This window comes from Ammospiza caudacuta, chromosome 9, assembly GCF_027887145.1.
Source record: "Ammospiza caudacuta isolate bAmmCau1 chromosome 9, bAmmCau1.pri, whole genome shotgun sequence".
NCBI classification, from domain to species: domain Eukaryota; kingdom Metazoa; phylum Chordata; class Aves; order Passeriformes; family Passerellidae; genus Ammospiza; species Ammospiza caudacuta.
This window is the reverse complement of record NC_080601.1, coordinates 5537605-5559426: the sequence shown is the minus strand read 5'-3', so window position 1 is coordinate 5559426 and position 21822 is coordinate 5537605. Positions and strand designations below refer to the sequence as shown.

At 51.0% G+C, this 21822-nt stretch overlaps 2 protein-coding genes across 5 annotated transcripts in view; both read right to left on the bottom strand.

The window, feature by feature from the left end:
* Positions 1 to 1903: 1903 nt before the first annotated feature.
* Positions 1904 to 11575, bottom strand: PLA2G12B (phospholipase A2 group XIIB). 2 transcript variants are annotated; one of them, XM_058810780.1, is made up of 4 exons: positions 11341 to 11575; positions 5944 to 6032; positions 4654 to 4819; positions 1904 to 2022 (listed from the first exon to the last, which is right to left on the bottom strand). In XM_058810780.1, the coding sequence occupies exons 1-4, from the start codon at positions 11573 to 11575 to the stop codon at positions 1904 to 1906; spliced, it is 609 nt and encodes a 202-aa protein (XP_058666763.1). The 2 variants fall into 2 exon arrangements, with proteins under 2 accessions (XP_058666763.1, XP_058666762.1); XM_058810779.1 differs by having other exon boundaries at positions 5956 to 6032.
* Positions 11576 to 16307: 4732 nt separating this feature from the next.
* Positions 16308 to 21822, bottom strand: part of P4HA1 (prolyl 4-hydroxylase subunit alpha 1) — a 29399-nt gene continuing 23884 nt past the window's right edge. For all 3 annotated transcript variants that reach the window (XM_058811006.1, XM_058811005.1, XM_058811007.1), the window contains exons 12-15: positions 20710 to 20775; positions 20231 to 20299; positions 19475 to 19571; positions 16308 to 18941 (exon numbers count right to left, since the gene is read on the bottom strand). In XM_058811006.1, the coding sequence (XP_058666989.1) occupies positions 18871 to 18941; positions 19475 to 19571; positions 20231 to 20299; positions 20710 to 20775 (303 nt within the window). In that variant the 3' untranslated portion in view covers positions 16308 to 18870. The remainder of the gene's footprint in view (positions 18942 to 19474; positions 19572 to 20230; positions 20300 to 20709; positions 20776 to 21822) is intronic.

Sequence of the window (21822 nt, the reverse complement as noted above, 5' to 3'; positions counted from 1 at the left end):
GATTTTGTTCAGAACCCTTTGATTTCTCCAGTGTTATGGCATCACTTGCCAGCAGTTGCTTGGCTTTAACCTGATATCACTTGAACTATAAGGTAATTTAAGATATTTGCCATGCAGTCAGCTATTGAACGTAGACAATATAGATATTTTAACTTCTTTTTTGTCATTTAATCATAGGAGTAGGTTCACATTTAAACTGGCCATAGGCACTATTTCACCAGCAAAATACAAAGTTTGGGCAGTGTCTGGAATGAGGAATGTTTCCTTCCCATCCCTAGCCAAAAGTAGGTGTTTCTTAGCTGGATAATCAAGGTTGTCTGTCCAGCCTCATGCTCTGACAGAGCAGTGAACCTCAGCAATGCAGAATTCTCTCTTCCGTGGCATTAGCCCAGCTAGGAAAGGCTGTCATTACATCTGAGCAGTGTTGAAGTCCTCTGTGATGGAAAACATCCCAGTACACCCCATGCAGTCACTTCCATTTTCCTGGTCTGGGTACCAGGGGGCTCTTGCTGTTCCAGCCCATTTGGGGCCAGCTGAACATCTCCTTGATGTTCACTGTAAGGCAAAGATGACTGGCAGGAACAGGAACAGGGCTTAAATAATTTATACCTCCATGCATACATTTTAAACCCATTTAAACTGGAAGAAAAGCAACCAAGACAGACTCTTTCCACTCTTGTTAAATCACCCTTTTGCAGCCTTAACTTCTCTGTGGCAGATGGAAGAACATAACCATAAATATGTTTGCAGGAGCCACTGAAATATTTACGTGGCATGGCATGCACACACCTAGCAGCAACTTCCTTCCAACAAGAAACCCAGCTGCAAGCTGCCTGCCAATGTTCTGTGGAGGCAAAATGCCATGCACCACTTTAAATTCTGGTTTTGCATGCAACAAAAGCTCCCCATAACAGATGGGGGCATTAACCACGTTTTAGAAGGAATGATGTCTGAGGCTGCTGATAGCAGCCCCACAGAGGTAGCACATAAGTCCTGTCACCTGACAGATAAGGCTCCAGAATTGGGAATATCTCATCCAAGTCCACTGTGAGACTCCTGTTTTGCTTGTGCTAGAGATGGAGTTGTATTCCCAGCCATTTTGTGTGAAAAAGGATCCTGAGGGCAAAGCTTTGTTAAATGCCACAGGAGAAAAGTAATTAAATATATGTGGATGACACTGGCAGAAGAAAAGCGGCTTCCTCTCCTGAGACTGGCGGAGAGGGCTGTGATTTCTCATCTGATAAATGCTGAGCTTTGCTCCTGAATATCAATTGGTACCACAAACACCTCAAGCCCTTCTCCTTAACTCATGCTTAAGAAATCTCCAGATGTCCTAAATCAGTTTAGGGTCCACCAAGTATTTAAATATTCAGGGTTGTCAGGGCATGTAATGACAGGATGGAAAGCGTCAGGGATGGGTGTGAGCAATGCACTGAAAGCAAATTACCCCTCTTCAGTCTGCCACCAGGGGTGCAAAAATGTGCATTGCATATCCATGCACTGGGAGTTTCACAGGGCTTGCAGAAACCTACTGCCTTGCACTGCAAATTGGAGAGTTACAGGGTAGGGGGAGGTGATAGCAGGTATTCAAGGTAAGTCCTGTGTTTATAAGCAGCACTGCATCCTGCTTGCCTTGGAGAGAACTAGCATGGGATCCTGTGGGCTTGGGAAGGAGCAATGGGGGGGCTGCCCTCTGTCCATGGGCTGGCTCTGCCCTGCCCTGCCCTGCCTCGAGGCTGCTGTGGGTGCCTTGGCTTGGGTGCCCCTCCCGAGGGCTGACAGGAGCTGGCAGGAGTCTCTGTGCTGCAGAGGGGCTCTGGCAGCAGCTCAGGTGCCCGTCCCAAGGCTGGCAGGAGTCTCTGTGCTGCAGAGGGGCTCACAGACACTGGCAGGCTGCTGTTGCTCACAGCTCATCGCGCTCCTCCTCGCTGCAAATGCAGGCGCTCCTCTGGCTGTTCATGAAGGGCCGGCAGCCCAGGGTCCAGACTGCATTGAACACCGTGTCTGCCATGGATTCACAGGCTGTGGAGAGGGACAGGGTGGCCAGGTAAGGACAGGCAACTCCCAGCACCCCAGCCCTGCACTGAGCTCTGTGGGGTTTGCCCTTGGAAGTGTGGGCTGTTGTCTTTTCTCTCCAAGAACTGCATTTTTATAAATCCTGAGGTTCCCTTCTCTCTTCTTATCAAGGCAGGATGACTCCAATGTAGGGAATAATGTGTTCTAACTCCATGATTTAGAAAGCTGAACAATTGCTTTATTAAGCTATACTATATTACACTAACACTATACTAAAACTATATTAAAGAAATACTATACTACAAAGATACTAAAGAAAAACTAAAGACAGTCACAACACACGTAGATCCAATTGGTCAAAGAATCAAAACAGCCTTCACCAGTGTCTAATTAACAAATCACTTTAGGTAAACAATCTCCATAACACATTCCACATGTACAAAACAACAAGAACAGTAAATAGAGATAAGAATTTTTTTCTCTTCTTCTCTCTGTGCTCCTCACTGCCTTCCCCAGGAAAAATCCTTGGGAAAAACTGTGCCTGCTGCTCTCTGTGAAGAGACCCATGGCCACATCTTCTCCCCAGGATGGCACTCATTTCTCTCCCCCCTAAACCCCTCCTTTATTACCTCTTTCAGGCCCTGCTAGTTGATGGATCATCTGGGGCTCTGCAAACAGCACTGTTTACCAAACAGATTTCCCAGGAGACCTCCACATTACTCCTTCTCCTCTGAGTTTTGCCTACAGCCACTATTAACCAACCTTTCTGGGCTTTTTTGGGAGTTATGATGCCAGCTGCCAGCCAGCATGAAAAATCCAACAGCAGCTGGAGCAGCTGACTGCCTGACTAGCCTCTCCTCATCCCAAAAAACAACCCCGAAAGGGCTTGTCAGTAAATAGATAGGTTAATAGTAAATCTTTAGGGTTTATTTACTGGCACCAACACTGATAGTTGTATGCATGATGGAGTTGGGAATGCCTGGCCTTTGGGACTGTTTTCTCTTATCTCAGCCTCTCCAAACCCCTCAGAGCTCCTGTTCCCTAGGAGGCTGCTCAGCTGGCAGGCACTGGAGAGGCTGTGGTGAGTCAGTGGGAAAAGCAAGGCTTTGGATGCCAGATAAGAGCTGGGATGGCTGTGGAGGAGGAGGAGGGCTGTGGCAGGAGCTCTCAGAGCAGCCCTGGGGACAGGATCTGCAGAGCCCGAGATGGGGGGAGGGTGGCTCAGAGTTCACTGGTGTTGCCTGTGCCTCCTACAGCAGCCAGCACAGAGGGATGGAAGAATCTACTCCTGCCTGGCTCAGCCCAGAGTGTGGGCTCTGCTCCACCTTCACTCCCCAGGATCTAGGCTTGCTTTGCTGCTGCAAGCAGAGAGCAAGAAGCACCATATGAAAAAGTGGAAAATCTGAAGAGATGGGAAGAAGCTGGCTTGCGTGAGGAACTGTTGATAAGGGTAACCATGAAAGATTGGCTGTGCTCAGCCTGTAGCACTTTTGTCTCAGTCCATGTCTTTGATTTCTCTTGCTGGTCTGGGCACTCTTTCCATGCATTTTTTTGTGACCAGGTAGGAAGCCATCTGCAGACATCTACTGGTGTCATGCAGGCTTCCCATGTGTCCTATGCAGGCTGCAGCTTTGGACAAGAAATGCATATTTAAGGATACCCTGGAGCAGGGCATCAGCAGAGGTTACCAAAAAAACTCTTCTCAGTCCTGCAGGCTGAGGCTTTTTAAATTAGGGAAAGCCAGGGTGGCACGGCTGGCACTTGAGCTGCTGGCACATCCCTAGAGCTTGTTAGCACTCCTGAGCCACCCAGAGCTGCCTGCAGTGGCTCAGCCACCCCCAGTCTGGTGTGTCCCTGGTGCCATCACCATCTCTTACCTGTGACCAGATCCCTGAGAGCCCTTTCCTTGGCTCTCTCTGTTTTGCTGGCCCTTGGCCACGTGCAGGTTTCAGTGTGTGCCTCACTGGCCCTGGAAGGCATTTTGGTATCCCATGAAGGTGTTTGAATTGTTTGGGAGTGCGTCCAACTAATTGGATAAGTTAGTGGAAGTGGAAACCCCACACTCCTAACTATCCTATATATCATCTCAGCAGCCCTGGGAGGATGAATAGGACTCAACCAAACACAAATCCAAAAAATCCTAGCCTTTTCTTCCATCTCCCACCTAGGCTGAATAGCAATCATTATCATCTACAACCCTAAACTCACCCTCCTCAACTTCTACCTATACACCATAATAACTGCAACCGTTTTCCTCACCCTAAACACAAAGTCCTAAAGCCATAAACCCTAATAACTGCATGGACCAAAATCCCATCACTGAACACAATACTACTCCTAACCCTACTCTCTCTCACAGCATTCCCTCCCCTGACAGGATTCCTGCCCATGTTTGAATTGTTTGGGAGTGCACCCAGTTACTTCCAGGGTTGTTTGTTGGTTTTTCACACATTGTAATGTTTTCTACATGCAAATAACCATAGATCTCCAGCCTTGGGACAGAGGTGTGTGGCAGAGGGGGCAGATCTCTGTGTTCTCACCCACCTGTGACAAGTGCAGCACAGAGATGCTGCTCCCCACTGCAGAGTTCTGGCAAGGAAAGGCTCCCTGGCCAGGGGATGAGGGGCAGGACCCTACCTTGCACCTTGGAGACGAAGCCCAGGCTGCGTTTGAGGTCGGAGCAGATGGAGTGCAGGCACCAGCGGAACTTGGCGTCGCAGCGGTACTTGTTGGCCCCACAGGTGTCATAGCAAACATCCAGCTGGTTACAGCACTTGGTCATGGCAGGGATGCCCAAGTCTAGCTGGGAAAGAGAAAAGGGTGTCCCTTGGTTGGCTCCTGGCCTCAGGCTCACACAGCTGTGAGGGTGAGGTGCTGCAGAGCCCAGCTGGCTCCTGTTCCAGAAGCAGTTCCTGAGAGCCAGGGCAGCAGGAAGGATGTGTGCTGCTCCCTCACCATCTAAAGAAGGGAGGGTGAGGGAGCAGCCCAGTGGTGTCAGTGGTGCAGGCCAGTGCAGGCTACATCACATTCTCTTCTCATCTCTGTATCCCAGGGAGGTGGAAAACAGCCCCTCCATGACCATTTTCTGGTTTGCATTTGTCAGAGAGCTCCATGTCCTTGCCAACAGTGGTAAAGGCCTCTTTTCTCTTTTCCTCTTTTTCCCACAACCTGACAAGGTCCTGCTTTTTGCCTAATAAACGTGCCATAAATATTTTAATGCCTTATTTCTCAGAGTTGCACTTGAGGCCAAGGACAAACACAGCACGGTCAGGGGAGTTCTGCTCCCTGTAAGCTTAGCTAATGACCCTGGGGGTGATGGGGCAGAAGACCTGTCTCCTGGAGAGACTGGACTTGTTAGCTTGTTATGAATTATTCCTCTTTTTGCCCTTCCTCATGTAAAATTTAGGAGATGAATTGTTCCTTCATTGCACTCGTGATTGCCTGGGTACAGAGATGGCACCACAGAAATGCCCACAAGGCTTGCAGCAAAATAGTTTCAGGAATTAAACCTAACATGAAAAATGGGCTGCAAAGAGAGGGGTTGTCAGAGCAGGAATCTGCCTAATTGCTGCAGACTCCATGGGCAGCAATAATGCATGAGCTAAATAGGAATCCCTGCTCTGAGAGTCCCCTGGGAAGGCTTTTCCTGGTGATTCCAATATGTTCATTAATTGTCTTTAAGATAACGAGCAGGTGCACTATTAAAGCCTCTGGGTTTCATTCAGTGCTTGGCAGAGGCAGAAAGTGTGGGAAGAGGTGGGGGGGCAGGTGTGGAGGATGTACTCAGGTGTTGCTGTGTGCACATAGGTCATTGTCACCCAGCTGCCCAGCCCAGCCCAGCCCAGCCTTCTCCTTGCCCAGAACGATGAGCTGTTGATGTACTGGAGAGCTGCAGCCTGTGGGCTTGCTGGGTGGGACAGCACAAACACTTTCAGGTACCTTGAGCCCCAGAAAATGGGAGCTACAGCCGTTGGGTTCCTGGGGTTTGTAGTGAGGCCGTGCCATGGGAGCCTTCCCTGGGAAAGAAAAGACAGGACAAGGGTTAGGAAAGCTCATCTTCCCAAGGCTGGTGCAAAAAGCAAGGAGTGACAGGCAATGCCCTTTGGTCTGCATCCCCAGACACTGCTGCTTACACTGCTGGCTCAGCAAGGGGATTTCCTTCTGTCCTCAGTTCATTCATGGACTGTTGGTGTGCTGTGGATGTCCCCAGACTGTGCCAGACCTTGCATGTCTGATCTTGCTCTGAGCACGTCCGGGTCCATTCTCTGCCCATGGTGATGCACTGCCATGTTTTGCAAATCATTTCTGTTCATTTAATCTCTGCACCTTCCTCACTCTGCTTCTTAATATGCACAAAGGAGCAAAAACTCCCTCTGTGGATAATTATTTACCCAATGCAGGAGGAGTCCAGCTCACAGCCAGCTCTAGCAGTACCTTCCAGCAGCATTTAATCTCATTTTTGTAGGGCAACCTGTTCAGTGCCCAACCACCCTCTGGAGGAAAAACCCTTTCCTGATATCCAACCTAACCCTGGCCTGACAGAGCTTCAGCCATTCCCTGGTGCTGTCCCTGCTCTGGGAAAACACAAACTGTGGGAATGCTCCAACAAAAACTCATGTGAGCTGGGCCTTGAAGCCAGTCACATCAAGGGTTAACTTTCTGCTTCCCTGAGCAGGGCTAGAGAATTTATACAGACATAGAATGGATCTAATTCAGCCCTTCAAGGCAGGGTTGGGTTCTTTTAAACTCCATTTCCACTTCTTGCTTCTTGTCAGCACCAGGAATTATTTAAAACACTTTCCCCAATTTTCTGTTCAGGTACCTGAAATGCCAGTGGTTAATTCAGCCATAAATCTGTGGCTGAATTAAATAAATCTGCTGTGCCCTTGGGAAGGCCTTGCAGCCAAAAGCCTCAGGGGAACTCATGTGGGAGTGTTCCCAGCACCTCTCAATTAAACTTTGCCAGAGCTGTTTTGCTTAAATAACAGATTTGCTACAAATAAATAACAAACTGAAATGCTGTCTAGCTGGGAGATGCCAACAGGCAATTTTCCCCTTCCAGAAGAGCCTTGATGGTTTTTTGGAAGGGGGTGAGAACTGGGACTCAGAATTCAAATGTTCCTGAACTGATGCAGGAGGCAGAGGAAAGTTCAAAATCCGCTGTGGGTTTTGCAGGATGGAGTCAAATTTGAGTGACTTGCTTGTAGTATTGGTTGTAAAATAATGTAAAAAATGTAAAATAATGTAAAAATAATATAAGAAATAATTGGTTGTAAAAAACAGGAACAGTGTGCTGTTCCTGCAGCACACTGACAGTGAATGGGATAAGATGGCAAGTCTGAGTAGGAGTGAGACTTTTTGGGATGTGGAGATCAAAGAATGGCTTGGCTTGGATGGGACCTTTAAGATCACCCAGTTATCCAGTTCCACCTGCATTATCCAGTTCCCAGCCGAAAATAGCTGTGTTTCCAGAGCTTCAATTCAGCTGAAGTCACAGCTATTGTAATAGAAATATTATAATAGCTTCTAGAAAGCTGTTTGAGGAAAAAAACCCTCACATAAATAAGGATTGTGCTGATCCACAAAACATCAAACTGCCTTCAGGATAAGCCCTTGTAGGAAACCTGTCCACTCCCCTCTGCAAAACAGAGCTTTAAAACTTATAAAGTGCCCCTTTGTACTGTTTCTCAGCTAGGTCAAGTCCAAGGCACCACAATTAACCTCTCTCCCACATCTTGTTTAGTAGGTAACAGGAAAGCAAAAGCAGAACAGGAATATCAGGTATTCCTGCCTCCCTACAAGCACTGACTCAGTGCTCCTGTTATCATTTATTGCTTGCCCATCCTTACAGACAAGAAGACAGATTTCAGGCCACTGCCTTGTTGGCACAGCCCCAGAACTGAAGTTGAGTTTCCCTGATGCATTTTAATGCCCCCAGGCTGCTGTTGCTGTTCCAAGAGGCTGGAAAGCAGCCAGCTGGCTGGAGCAGCTGCTGGCAATGCAGGGGGTTCAGGCACTGCAGTGCTGGGACACTGGCTGGGGGAGCTGAGTGTATTTTTGGGTGAATGGATGGTCTCAGGGCTCCTTGCACTGTTGGGTGGTCCATTGTTGTTTGTGTGCCCCAAGCAGGCAGGCAGGCTTTGGGCAGAGGTGCCTGCACACATCCATCCCTGTAGGACAGAGGTGCCTGCACACATCCATCCCTGTTGGACAGAACAGAGGTGCCTGCACACATCCATCCCTGTTGGAGAGAACAGAGGTGCCTGCACACATCCATCCCTGTTGGACAGGGCCTGGCTTTGGGGGCTCTTTTCCCACAGCTTGGATGTGCCCCCTCCTCTGAAGCCCTTCAGGACCAAGTGTTGAGCAGAGCACTAAAGTCTTGCCTGGCCAGGAGGAAGCTACAAGGGCTTCACTCCCAGCTCAGGCTCTTTGTTTCCCCTGAGATGCCCAGTGAGGCTTTGTAAGCAGGAGGAGATTTGCCAGTAAATGCTAGTGTAACCCTAATGTCCTGATTTAAGGGAGCCATCCATCAAGTTGGTTGTTTTCAGACCTCAGTAGCTGCTGAAAAATCAGGGGAGTCTTACAGCTGGAACAGCCACGTGCTCAGCTGGAGATAGATGTGGCAATCACAGGTGAGTCCTGACCTTTACTGTGGCAAAATGAGCTATTTTTGGTATCTCTTGGCTGAAATGAAAGTAAGTAGAAGGAATAATTTTTGTTTCATGGCAACCAGGCCCTGATTCAGCACAAAGATGGTTTGTGTTCATCCCTCTGAGCAAGGATAGGATCTCACTGGCTTGGGGGCATCCCAGCATCCCCTCCTCTCCAGTTTGGAATGTCTGTGCCAGAGATGAGCAAGGACAAATGGTCCTGGAAGGGTCCAGCAAGCCCCTTGGAGCCACTGGGCAGCATTTCAGCAGTGTTCTCCTTCAGGCCGTGATTAATGGGCTCTTCAGCAGAGGGTGAGAACTGGGCTAGCAATGTTTTAGTTCTCCTTTCAGGTAAACTGTTCCTGTAAGATGCAGGGAGCTCCTGGGGTGTGAGCAGGGATCTGTGCTGCTCTTTAGGGATGCTTTGCACAAGGACAGGCAGGGAGAGCCCTCTGGATGTGTCCCAAAGCAGTAACTCCTGCAGGATGTGCTGAGTCCTGAGGCTCACTGAAAGCAGCTCTGAATATCAGCATTGCCTCAGGCACACTGCAGCCCCAGCCACTGCCTGGGGTTTCAGTCTCTACACTAAGGAGGGCAAGGACCTTTCTGCTCCGAGTTTGGAGCATGGTGGGGACCTTCAGGAGGCTGTCACACACATGAGTGTGGGACAGGCTGCCTGGGGGGGCTCATCCTGGCTGCTGGGGGGCTGGGGGTCACCTCCTCCAGGCACTGGGGACACACATGGCCCTCCTGAGCTGCTGCAGAGAGAACAGAGGGACCCCTAGGCTGAGGGAGCAGGGCCCCTGTGGGGCTGTGGTGATGGGCTGGGGTACCTGGCTCCCTCCATCCCGTGGAGCTGGGGTACCTGGCTTGCAGATTCCTGTTTGTTCCCAGTGTGGGGCCTGGGAGCAGAGCTGGCAAGAGGGGCAGGACACAAATATACACATTGGATGGATGTTGGGGAGAGGTTTTTCACCCAGAGAGAGGGTGGTTGAGCACTGGAAGCACTTCCAGGCTCATCAGAGAAGTGGTCCCATGGCTACCAGAGCTCCAGGAGTGTCTGAACATTTTCAGGCACAGGGTGTGACTCCTGGGGTGTCCTGCACAGGGCCAGGAGTTGGACTCAATGATCCTGGTGAGTCCCTTCCAACTCAGCCTGTTCTATGGTTCTGTGTCATTGTTTATGAAACAAAACAAAACCCAGCAACTTTCAAACTGATTTAACCTCCTCCCCTGGCAGGGAGCTGAGGTCCCAGCCCTGCAGCATCTCTTTGTCCCAGTGCCCTGGCTGCTGGCCTGGGAGGAGCAGGAGGTCCATGGGATCCAGACAGACTGAGACAGAGTCAGTGGGGTCTCCTCAGAGCATTGAGTCTGTCTGTGAAAAACAGTGCCCTGGGGAGGAGAAGGGCTGAAATCCCTCTGTGCTCATGAGCATCTTTCCCAGGTGGTCACTGGGGTGTGGGGTGAAGCTGTGGGGCAAGGGGCTGACAAGCAGCTGGGGCTGGGCAGGCTGAGGTGACAGGACAAGGGGCTGCTGTGGGACAGGTGTAGGAGGCTGAGGAAAGGATACAGGGAAAACTCCAGGCTGATTCCTAAGCATGTCCTTCCCACAGGTGCCCTGGTGATGGCCCCGTCACCCCACAGACTGCAGCTCTGTGCACCCCAGCTCTGTCCCCTGCCCTGCCCTTCCCCTGGGGGCCTTCATCCTGCCCCCAGGACAAACCAAACTAATCCTTTCTGGTAAACCACCAAAAAGTGCAGTCCAAAGCAAGCAGGATCTGCCTCCTCTTGCCTCGGGCACTAAAGGCTGCTCCTGGTGACGGTGACGTGTGCTTTGTCCCGCTGTTATCTCCTGCAGCCCGCGGCACTGGCCAGCTCACAGCTGCGGGATAAGGACGCTCCGAAGGTTGCTGAGATTAGGGCGGCTAGCTCAGCCTCCCCTCCCTGGCTGTGCCAGGCTCCGGGCAGCGGGACAGCGCGGGTACTGTGTGTGCCCTGGTACCTGTGTGTGTGCCCGGGTATCTGTGTGTGCCTGGGTACCTGTGTGTGTGCCCAGGTACCTGTGTGTGTGCCCTGGTATCTGTGTGTGTCCTGATATCTGTGTGTGTCCTGGTATCTGTGTGTGCCTGGGTACCTGTGTGTGTCCTGGTATCTGTGTGTGCCTGGGTACCTGTGTGTGTGCCCTGGTAGCTGTGTGTGTGCCCTGGTACCCGTGTGTGTGCCTTGGTATCTGTGTGTGCCCGGGTATCTGTGTGTGCCTGGGTATCTGTGTGTGTGCCTGGGTACCTGTGTGTGTGCCCTGATACCTGTGTGTGCCCGGGTACCTGTGTGTGCCCTGGTACCTGTGTGTGCCCTGCCAGCCCTGGTACCTGTGTGCCCGGGTACCTGTATGCCCTGTGTGCCCTGGTACCTGTGTGTGTGCCCTGGTACCTGTGTGCCCTCTGCATCCTCCCCGGTGTCCTGCGCGCCCATGGCGGTGCCTTGCAGGGCTGGCTGCTCTCGGGGAAGGGGGTTCGCTGTCCCTGTGCTGGCCCTGGCACAGAAGCTGTGACCCCGAGCACTGCCGGGGGCAGCTCCTGGGTAGGAGGAGCCGCTCGTGGCCGCAGGGAAGGAGAGGGAAAGAGGAGAAAGGGCGAGGAGAGAGGAGGCAGCAGCGGTGCGGTTCACTCACCATATCGGCAGCGGTACTGACAGACTCCGTTTTTCCCCCCGAGCAGTTCCAGGAAGGAGTCGAAGTAGCTGTTGACCGCTTCGAAGCCATCGCGGATGGTGTCGATGCCCCAGTCGGAATAGGATGCCGCCGCCTGCGGGTCCTGGTGCCCGGGGCTGTCGGGCGCTGCCTCCTCGGAGCCGTGGCCCGGGCGCAGGCCGAGGCACAGGAGCGCTGCCCCCAGCAGCAGCCGCATGTCGGGGCCGGTGAGCCCCAGCCCCGGGCGGGCAGAGGGGCAGCAGCGGCGGGATGAGCGGCTCCGGGCAGGAGGCAGCGGCACCGCTCTGCTGGACTTTAATCCTGCCCGGCGAGTCGGTCTGAGGTCACGGCAGCCGGGGTGCAAAGTGCAGCGCCGAGATACGGAGCGGGTTCAGCTCCCTGAGCTGGGGGTTTGCACAATCCCGCCGGGACACGCACATTATCCATGGCTGCAGCTCCCCGGGGGGACCCTCCCTCAGCCCTGAGTGGGGTCTGTCCCCCCTGGGCGCTGCACTCCCTCCCCGGCCTGCTGGGACATGGGGATATCTCTCTGTCCGAGATTTCTGCTGCTCAGGCAGGCTGAGGAGCAGCCCTTGCCTTTTTCCCCGGGCCTCCTGGGCACACAGAGGGGAGGGATGAGAGCTTCACCCAGCCTGGCCACTGGGTGTGTTGCTCCCAGCAAATCTCAAGGGCCCACAGAGCCTCCGAGGGGTTGATCCAGCAGCTTGGAGAAGTTTGGGACAAACACTACACTCAGGGCATTCCTTGGCATCACCTCAGTTCCAGGATCAGTGTGGCAGGTGAGTACTGCCTTTGATGTTATAGGGCTGGTTGTTACAGCTCCTGTGTAAGGTAAATTAAACCAGTAAAGGTTGTGACCAGGAGGAAAGGGTGGCACTGAGACCTGAGCCAGGGAATGGGCTGTGGGGCAGCTGCAGCTCCTGGCTCTGGGGTGGGACGGCCCTGCCAGGACCCAGGGGCCTGCTCAGCTGGTGGAGGGTCCTAAGCTGCTCATTAAAAAAAAAAAGCAACCAAATGAACAAAACCAGCAAAAGATAAAGCAAACCACTCACAAAAAAATAGAGAAGGGAAATGGTGTGGGAAGGTTCTGGCTGCTCTTAGAAAGCTATTCAGATGTGCCCCAGCACAGCACTGCCTCTCAGAAGGAGCTGGGCTGCAGGCATTTCAAACACAAATGCAAATTCTGGCATTTTCTTGTTTTGCAGCAGGTTTTGCCTTGCTGCATTGCTGATTCTGAAGGGCCAGAGCTCCACGGCACTGCCTGTGTCTCTGCACATGGCCCTGGGTGATGAGCTCCAGACACAGTATAAGGAGGAGGAGCCACAGCCAAGTCTTGGTTTCTCAGACAGGTAAGTCAGAGAAGTGGGGAAGGGAGAACACAAGCTGGTTAGTGCCTCTGCCTTGCAATGATGTGGAGCCAGAGGCAGCTGCTGCCTGCTTGTCCCACCTGTTCTGAGCCCCATGGCTGCCAGGGCTGACTTTTGGGTGAGGGGCATTTAGGAGTGCAGAGCTCCCAGGAGAACCTCAGACCAGCTTTGCCTTTGGGGAGATAAACCCAGATGCAGAGAACACTGGGAAAGGGCAGCTGGGAATCAGCAAATCCCTGCCTTGAGTAAGCCTTTTGTGACATCTGTGTCATCCCTGGCACGTGGCAGAGGGGGTGCTGGGGAAGTGAGGCCTTCCCTGCAGGGGCACTGGAGAGCTTGGGCTGCTCCTGCTGTTCAGACCATGCTGGGGACTGCTCTGTCAGTTGTGGGTGCAAATGGCCCCTGGAATTTGTTGTCACAGCCCCAGGGCAGGGCACACTGGATCCAAGAGTCCCAGGCTGTGTCCTGCAGTGAGTGGAGCCTTTGGTGTCTCTGCTGGTTCAGTCCCTGCCCTGCCTGACACTCCAGTTCACAGTCCCACTGCTCCCAGCCTTTGCCCGCAGCCTGGCAGAAATTAATATAAAAAAGAGCAAACCAGCTGTTGGGGACCAGCTTGGAAATGTGTAAGAGCCTCTGCGTGTCTGTGCCTGGTGTCCTGCTTTTATGCAGAGCCTTTTAAGGTTGTTCTGGAGGCAGTTCCAGAACACAGCTTTCTTTGTCATCTCTTGGTCCCTGCTGACTGATCCATGTGCTGCTGAAGGCGAAGAGAGAGGGAAAAATGCTGGCAGGACTGCAGAGGAGGCAAAGCACAGGGAATGTGGCATGAGCAGGGCATGCAGCCTGGAGCTGGTGGCTCTGGAGCACCCAGGCTGCTTGCAAAATCAATTGGAATTGGGAAAGCTGAGCAGGGCGGGGAGGGAGCAGCTGGCAGAGGGCAGAGCCTGAGTAAAGAGTCAGAAACTTTCCTGTTAGTCACTGGTCCTGAAGCAAAGGTTGATGAGTAAAAAGCACTTTAACTGCTTTTCCAAAACGTGGCAGCCCCTTTGCCCTGCCCCGGGGATGAGCCACTCTCCTTCCTTCTGCTTCCTTCCTTCCCTCCCCGAGCCAATCTCCTGAGAGCTTTTCAATCCAGCTGCAAATATCTCGGTTGCACCCCGACTGCAAGATCTGAAGAGCAGGAAAAATGTAGGATTGGGTAAAAGTGACCTCCAGTGTTCCCTCGGGGAGTGGCTCGGCAGCTGCAGCAGCGAGGAGCTGTGGATGTGCACAGTGGGACCCCGCCGGTTCTCTGCCCTGCCTTGGACCCACTGCAGTCACAAAAACCCCTTCCCTGCGCCAGCTTTTCTCTCTCTGAAGATTTACGGGGCGCAGATGCTTTTGGCCACGCTGGTGAACTCTGACAGCTGCTTCCTGAGCCTGGTGCTGACCTCGGGGCAGGCAGCTCCTGCCTGCGTGCATTCATTCCTGCCTCCGTAACGCTCAAATATAGAGCGGCCGGGCCGCGGTGAGTCAGCGCTCCCTGGAGGGACCCTGCGGGCTCCCGGCAGCGCTCCCGGGACACTGCGAGGGAGAGGGGACTGCACCCGCCCTGTCCCCGTGTCCCTGTGACAGTGAGCCCCATCCCAGGTGCAGCTGGAAAAGCCCTCTTGGCTCCGCATTAGGAGCCGAGCTGCAGCTCCTGTGCTGCATTCCTCCTTCCCTGCACGTCTGGCTGTGCCAGGCTCCTGCCCGTGCCACTCTGCTGGGGGCACATGGGATAGAGGGACCGAGCTCCTTTTCCACCGGGAGCTGCTGGTGGGTGTTTAGCAGGGGGAAGAGCAGCTGGTGGCTCAGGTTAGTGGCTGATCGTGGCCGCTCCAAAGCCCAGATGAGTCACTGATGACAGGAGGAGAGCTGCGGGCCGATGGTGAAATCCCCGAGTGCCCGGAGCCGGGTCAGAGTCCGGCAGCCCGGAGAGGGTGGGTGCGTGGTTCGAGACCCCCTCCCGAACGGGGCCGAGCTCGGGTGTGTGGGCAGGTCCAGCCTCGCCGGGAGGCGCTGGGCAGGTCCCTGGTGCTGCCTTCCCCCAGCTGCAGGGAGGATTCTGCCCCTGGGCTCAGGTGAGACCCCACCTGCAGAGCTGCCCCAGCACAGGAGGGACCTGGAGCTGCTGCAGAGCCCAGGGGAGGCACCAGCATGGGCAGAGGGATGGAGCAGCTCTGCTGGGAGAGATGGGATTGTTCAACCTAGAAAAGAGAAAACCGTGGAGATCTCAGAGCCCCTTCCAGTGCCTAAAGGGGCTCCAGGAGAGCTGGAGAAGGGCTGGAGTGACAGGACAAGGGAGAAGGGCATCAAACTGACAGAGGGCAGAGATAGATGGGGACATCGGGAAAAAATTCTGCATTGTGAGGGTGGTGAGGCCCTGAGGAGGCTGCCCAGAAAAACTGTGTCCCTTGTCCCTGGAACTGTCCAAGGCTAGGTTAGACAAGGCCTGGGATAGTGGAAGGCATCCCTCCCAGTGGCAGGGAGTGGAATCAGATGAGTTTTATGTACCTTCCAACCCAAACCATTCTGGGATTCTATGATCCTGTCACACCCTTTCCCTTCTCTACATCTTGTCCTGCCCTGTGACACTGACAGGCCTTTCTCCCCATCTCTGACCTTACCCTGCCTGTTCAGCTGCAGCTGCTGGGCTCCTTGCCCTTGCTGGGCTCCTCCCATGCTGGTGACCCCATGGTCACCCTTCAGCTGCAGCTTTGCCACAAGAGCCCCAGGGCCCCAGCTGGGATGGTGGGAAGTCACTGGCTGGGGTGGGACAGGGCTGATCCAGAGCCTTCCCTTCCTCCAGGCCTGTCCTGGCAGGGGCAGGGCAGCAGCTCAGGGTGGCTGGGCATGGAGCCCCATCACCCTTCCAAAATCAAACAGTGCTGCTGCTCTTCAGGCTTATTGCAAGTGTGCGCTCACATCAGCTGTGCTGGGGCAGTGCCCTCCCTACCTGCAAGCCAAGAGCTCTATGGGCAACACACAGCTCTATCCCACAGGAAAAGGATCCAGGGCTCTCAGCAGCCCCTGCTGTGCTTTTTGCAGGTTCCTGATGATGGGAATGAAACACAAGCTCCACTGCTCTGCAGGGTGAAGCCCAGGGATGGCTGTACTGTACAGACCCCAGAGGTTTAGGTCATGAAGAGGCCAGCCTGACCCTCCCACATGTGAGTTCATTGTGTTGTTGGAGTCTGTGGTGCTTTCTTCCCCTCCCTAGAACCATTCCAGGGTAAGTGGTTGTTTGACGTTCTGGCATCACAAAATAGATTTGCCACCCCTCAGCAGGTGACCCTGCTTTCAGCCCAGCTTTATCTGTCCTGCCCTCTTGCAGCCCTTTAGTGCTGTGTGTTCCCAGTGGAGACACAAAGTTTAGTGTAGAACAGGAATTTGGGGTAGGAGCAGCTCTTGCACCTGCCCAGTGGGATGGTGAAGGGAAACAGAGGAGCTTGGTTTCCACAAATGGTGATAAAACTCTGGTGATAAAACTCTGTGTGATCAGATTTATAGCAGCCACATAGGAGGACAGTTGGATGTGGAGGATTTCTCACTGCTAATGGCAGTGGCTTTTATTTTAAGCCTGTTCACTTTTTTTTTTACATTAAAAATTTTATTACAAAAAAATGTAACAGTAAGGCAGTTGTCAGTCACTGTGAGCCCAGACAGTTTTCAATCATGTTTAATACAAAACTAGATTCACACAGGAGCCACACTGGGGATCCAAAAGCCCTCTGAGAAATGATGGGATAAGGCAGAAGCAGCAGCACCAGTGTAATCCCTTACACAGTCAGCGTTGGAGGCATGGACACCACTGCAGTGGAGGGAGAGGAAACAGAGATTGTCTGCAGTTTAAAAATCTAAGCCAACCCTGTTGTCACAATCTGGAACATTCCTGATGTGTCCCAGCAGACTGGAGATTTAATTTTGAGGTTATTTTTTTTCTTTAACCAAGTAAAATTTTCTATTGTCAAAAGTAGAAAATTCTTTCCTGAAGAATTATCTGTGAGTGATTCACTGCTTTAAAAGTCGTGCAGCAGAACATTTGTACTCCCCAAGCAGTGCCTGAGACTGATGCTGTTTAACACTGGAGTACTCACTGGTACTGAGGCGAGGGAGGGAACTGCTGAGCAAAATTCTCCAATTCTGTTTTTTTTCATGCTTTGGTGACTGCTGAACAGAAATGGGACAGCAAGAACAAACCAGGTGTTTTCCACACCAGTTCCTGATGGCAATACAAGGATTTTGTTTTGTGCTCCTTTACTAGTTAGAACTGACCTCTCTACAAGCATTTCTGGATGCCCCAAAGGCAGAATTCCCAACTGCTCCCCTTGTTCATTGTCCCCCTTCACCTGCAGGGATGTGGTGGGAGGTACCTGCAGCCATGGTTATCTTTTTGGAGCTTAATAAACTAAGAGATGGGAAAGAGAAAAGAGAGAACCATGGGTAGGAAGAGAGATAGATAAAACGGTGAGAAAACTCAGGTAGGCACAAATCTTATGGGTTTGGGGTCTTTTAAATTATTACAATTTGGTGCTCAAAGATTAGCTCTGCTAAAGCAGTTCTGGGGTGAATTTATTTAGATCAGCTCCTGCTCTTGGTGAATGAGCAGTGCAGATGTGAGGTGGGACTGTGCAGACTTTGTGTTCTCACTTTATGGATGGACCTTGTTTTCCAGCTGCCAAAAGCCAGGCAAAGTTCAGGAAGGTACAGGGCTAAGGAGGGGCAGATCTGTGGGTCCCACTGCTACCAGGCTCAGTAGAAATTTAACAAATATTTTCCAGCAAAGACCTTTTAAAGTGTCTTCTGAAAGTATGCAGTTCCTCCAACTATAGTACCTTAAACTGCATTCCCAGTAATCCAGAGGTATTTCTAGCACATTTAACAATAGGTTTTGTATGTTTTGGCTCAACTGTCAAGATTTTATTGAGGCAGAAAATCCAATTAACCAAAATTGGAATTTTTCCCTTGGTAAAGACTTCAGGCTTGACCCCTAAATCAGTAAAATCATCATCATCCAGAAAATTGGACTGTTTAGGTAAAGGCAGGTGCAGCTTCCTTTGATTTCTGTCCTCATGCTAGTGAGATATTTGGATATTTTGCTAAAAATCCTCCTGTGGAAGGGAAAGGGTTCAGAAAAGTGAGCCTGCAGCTAAAAAAGGTTCAGGACTATAAATAGGCTGAGGGTTTCTCCTGAAACCTTGAGAGCTGGGAGGAAGACAAGGGCAGGGAGCATTCTGTGAGGACTCTGTGTTACCTCAGCACCTGAAGTCTCAGAACCAATTTGAAATTCCAGTGTCCTAAGGCACGACAATTTTGATTAATGAAGGTGGGAACATCCCCATCCCCACTGCCCAAGGAGCAGAGGGAAGAGCTGGCTGCCAGGACAGAACAAAAGCAGCATTTGTTCTTGTGGACAAACATTGCAGAAGAGGAGGGGAGATGGGCTGTTGGTGTTCCCAGGCTGTTCTGACACTGGGGAAGCATTCTGACTCTGCCTGTGGAACTGCTGGCTCATGTGGTCAAGATTCAGAGCCAAATTCTCCACACAGGCTGAGAAGGAAGACAAGTTTAAAAAGTGGGGCTTTTGTGGAAGTGGAAAACCAGATTAGAACATGCTAATAAGCCTGTTTTCCAGCAAAGTAAGCCTGCAGTGGTCAGGCACTCTAGGAAAGCAAAGAGTCAAATGTGTGGGAATTGAGGAATAGCAAAGGGTTTCATTCAGCATTCCTTAGAAGGGAGCCCTCCCAGGCAATGATCCTGCCCTAAGCCTGACAGGTGTGAGGAGGACTCCAGACAACCCCTGGCTGCCCACACTGCTCAGAGGGATGATGGTGACAGGAACACCACACACAACACCACTGTAAGTTGTGGCCCTCATCTGTATTTATGTGTATTTTGTTCTTTTTTTTTTGTTTCAGTAACACTTGTCAGCCTCGGTATTTTCTGTTGATAAACCTTGGGGGGGATTTGGAGGGAACCAAAAGCACGTTTGTCCTGTCCGCAGCTGAGCTGGGCGGGGTGAACCTGTAGTGGAGTGTTTGTTAGTCAGTTGTAAACTGGCAGGAATGTGCAGCTGCACCCCTGAGTGCTGGGAGCCCAGGCTGCCTCATTCCAGCTCCGATAACGTGCACGGCCGGCGGAACTCCTGTCCCCGCTCGTGGAGCCACTTATTGGAGACTGCAAAGACACAAAGGCACTGCATCACTGCACTGCTCAGCTCCTCCTCTGCTGAACTAAACGTGCTCTAGGCCAACTTCTGGTTAAGCACAGGGTTATCTTAATTTTCTAGAGGGTTTTAATCACAGAACAGCTTGGGTTGGAAGGGGCCTTAAAAGACTCTCTCATTCCAACCCCACTGCCATGCACAGATCTGTGAAGTTAGTCTAATAAAATTAACCAACCAACCAAAAACCCTTCCAGTATAGCTGCAAAGCTACAAAAACTCTTAAAGTAGACATAGCTACGAAAACTCAAAGTAGACATAGCTACAAAAACTCTTAAAATAGATACAGTATTAATTTCCTTTATACATGTAATGAAATATGCTACTATGTAGCATATATTTAACATATAGAGAGATATGAGGTAGATAAAGTAAATTAAATATAAATATTTCTTTACAAAGAATGTAATTTCTGAAGTCTAAAGGAAAAATAAAGCCAAGCCACCCCCCAGCAGAGCCCAGACTCAGGTCAGAGGCAGGTACTCACCCCATTTATTCCCCACTAGCACCGGGCAGGCTGCGTGCCGCGTGCTGTAATCGCCTTCTCCACTCGGGAACAGATTGTACCAGAACACAGCTGTACCCTGGGAATGGCAGGGACACTCAGCCTTGTGCTCTGTATCACACAATCACACACCAGAGATTGTACCAGAACACAGGTGTACCCTGGGAATGGCAGGGACACTCAGCCCTGTGCTCTGTACCACACGCACTAAGGCAAAGGTAAGTGCATTTGTGTTTCAGAGCCTCCTTTTAAACTGAAGGCTCTTTTCCATATTCTTATTCTTAAGAAAAAGTCTCCTTTGACTTACTGTATATTTGTATACTTGGCTTTTCGTTTTTTCTTTTAAATCCTAAACCAGTTTCATTCCTGACCAGTTTAAGAAAGCCAAGATTATTTACTAAAGCCGAGCAGCAGGCCAGCAAAGGCAAACCTTGGTTGAAGGAAAAAACTGACAGGAGAATTTCCTACAGATGCCTCAAGACTAAGTCAACTCACAGGTTTGAGTATTTTCAAGATGTGTTTTGGAGTATTTAAGTGTTTTGCATTTGTATCCACACATGGAATATCAGGGACCTTTGAATCACCAGCACAGCTCCAGTTGCTGCACTTATGGAAAATCACAGCACTGTTCTGACAGCACAGAGGTGCTAACAGTTATTTTAAAGGTTCATTTTCAAGCTCTGCTCTGTGTGGGTAGTGGGGAGGAGTGGATTTATCTGCTGGATGAATCCTGCTCACCTTTCTCGGCCAAACGCTGGCTCCCACTTCAGGGAAGACCGTGGCTCCCCCTGCTGACACATCACTCATCTGAACAGGTGGGGAAGGACAGGTGAGTTCAGGCTGATAAAATCTCACTTTTTAGTGAAAGTGAAGTTTAATTTTGACATAAATCTCTTAAGAAGGCCAAACTCCCTCTGTTTCCAGTGCAGTCCCAGCCTCGTCCCTCCCATCGAGTGTTAAGGCAATGAACATGCTGTAAACACTGATGCAGGTACAAAAACAAGGCAAATAACTTAAGCTAATGCTCAAATCCTCCTTAAGACACATGGAAGAACCACAAAGTCTGGGTAAGAAGACCCTCCCATATGTACTACCCCAAAGTTAGAGGCTGCTTCACCTGCAAGTCCCTTCAGTAAAACAGAATGAAAGAAAAGCAGAATGAAATCATTCCATGGTACAGAATATACAGTGACAGATGGCAGAAATGTATCACTTACATAAAACAACCAAGTAGCAATTCTGTTGCCTGTTCCCAATTCTTTAAAGGCATCTGGCTCATCTTTCTGTGAACAAAAGCAGGCAGATTCCATCAGCATTTCTTTTTGGTTGCTGAGAGCAGCCAATGACACACAGCTGCTGAGCCAGAGCACAGAACAGACTCATGCAGAAGAATTAATCCAACCCCTCGATTTGGAAGGAGGGGAGGAATGCAACAGGAGTGAATCTATCAATTTAAATAAACCAGGCACTTTGAATTTCTATAGGACAGGGAGGGAGGGCATTAAGCCCAGATTTCTAATGGGTAACAACAACTGTGCTGTCTGAGGCTGAGGCTATAAATCCTCCTCACAGCAAACTGAATTATTTAATTACACTCATCCCCCTTGTCCTTGGCAGCAGCCAGGGCAGCTCTCAGTCCCAGGGTCAGCTGCGAGACCTCCCTGCCACACTCCACTCTGGATTCCAGCTGGGAAGCAGGGAGGAAGCCTCAGTGACAAACCAGGTAACTAAGGAGTGTCCAGCACTCCACTTACAAGAATGAACCACATTTTGATGAGTTTTGATACCAACTTCTGTCATACCTCTGTTTCTAAACCCACCCCCTGTGACCACACTTTGTGTGCACTGAAATTCCAGCAATTGTTACTCCTGGAAACAGCCCCAGTGTTTCCAAACAAAACATGTTAATCACTTGCAATGCCTTGGAGCAGGTGCTTACAGAGCAGAGATCCTGATGCAGAACTGGTGGCTGGAACTGGCAGGGTTAAGGTTAATCTGAAGGGGTTAAACCACACAGAATTATGCCCAGTAAATAACCAACTGAATTTCAGCAGTCTGCAATTTAAGATGGAATAAAACAGGTGGGGAATTCAAATCCAATTTAAAAATTAAGGACAGTGAGTCCTTAATTCCCAGTTCCAGTTGTCAGGAGACTGCTGGCACTCAGCTTACAGGCAGCAACCTCCAGCTGGTGGTTTAGAGGGCTTTCTCCACAGACATGGATTAGCAAAGTGGAAGAGCTACAAAATTTAATAGACATGGAAGAACAGAGAGTGTGGCCCAGCCCAGAGGCCCAGGCTTCACCAGGTCTAGCTCTCCTCCAGCTCTTT

Bases quoted from the DNA above. Each gene is read 5' to 3' on its own strand.
- PLA2G12B (XM_058810780.1), bottom strand. From the start codon at position 11,575: ATGCGGCTGCTGCTGGGGGCAGCGCTCCTGTGCCTCGGCCTGCGCCCG. The intron at 6,033-11,340 runs GTGAGTGAACCG...TTTCTTTCCCAG, and splicing joins TCAGTACCGCTGCCGATATG to GGAAGGCTCCCATGGCACGG. The intron at 2,023-4,653 runs GTAGGGTCCTGC...CCCTCTCCACAG, and splicing joins CTTCGTCTCCAAGGTGCAAG to CCTGTGAATCCATGGCAGAC.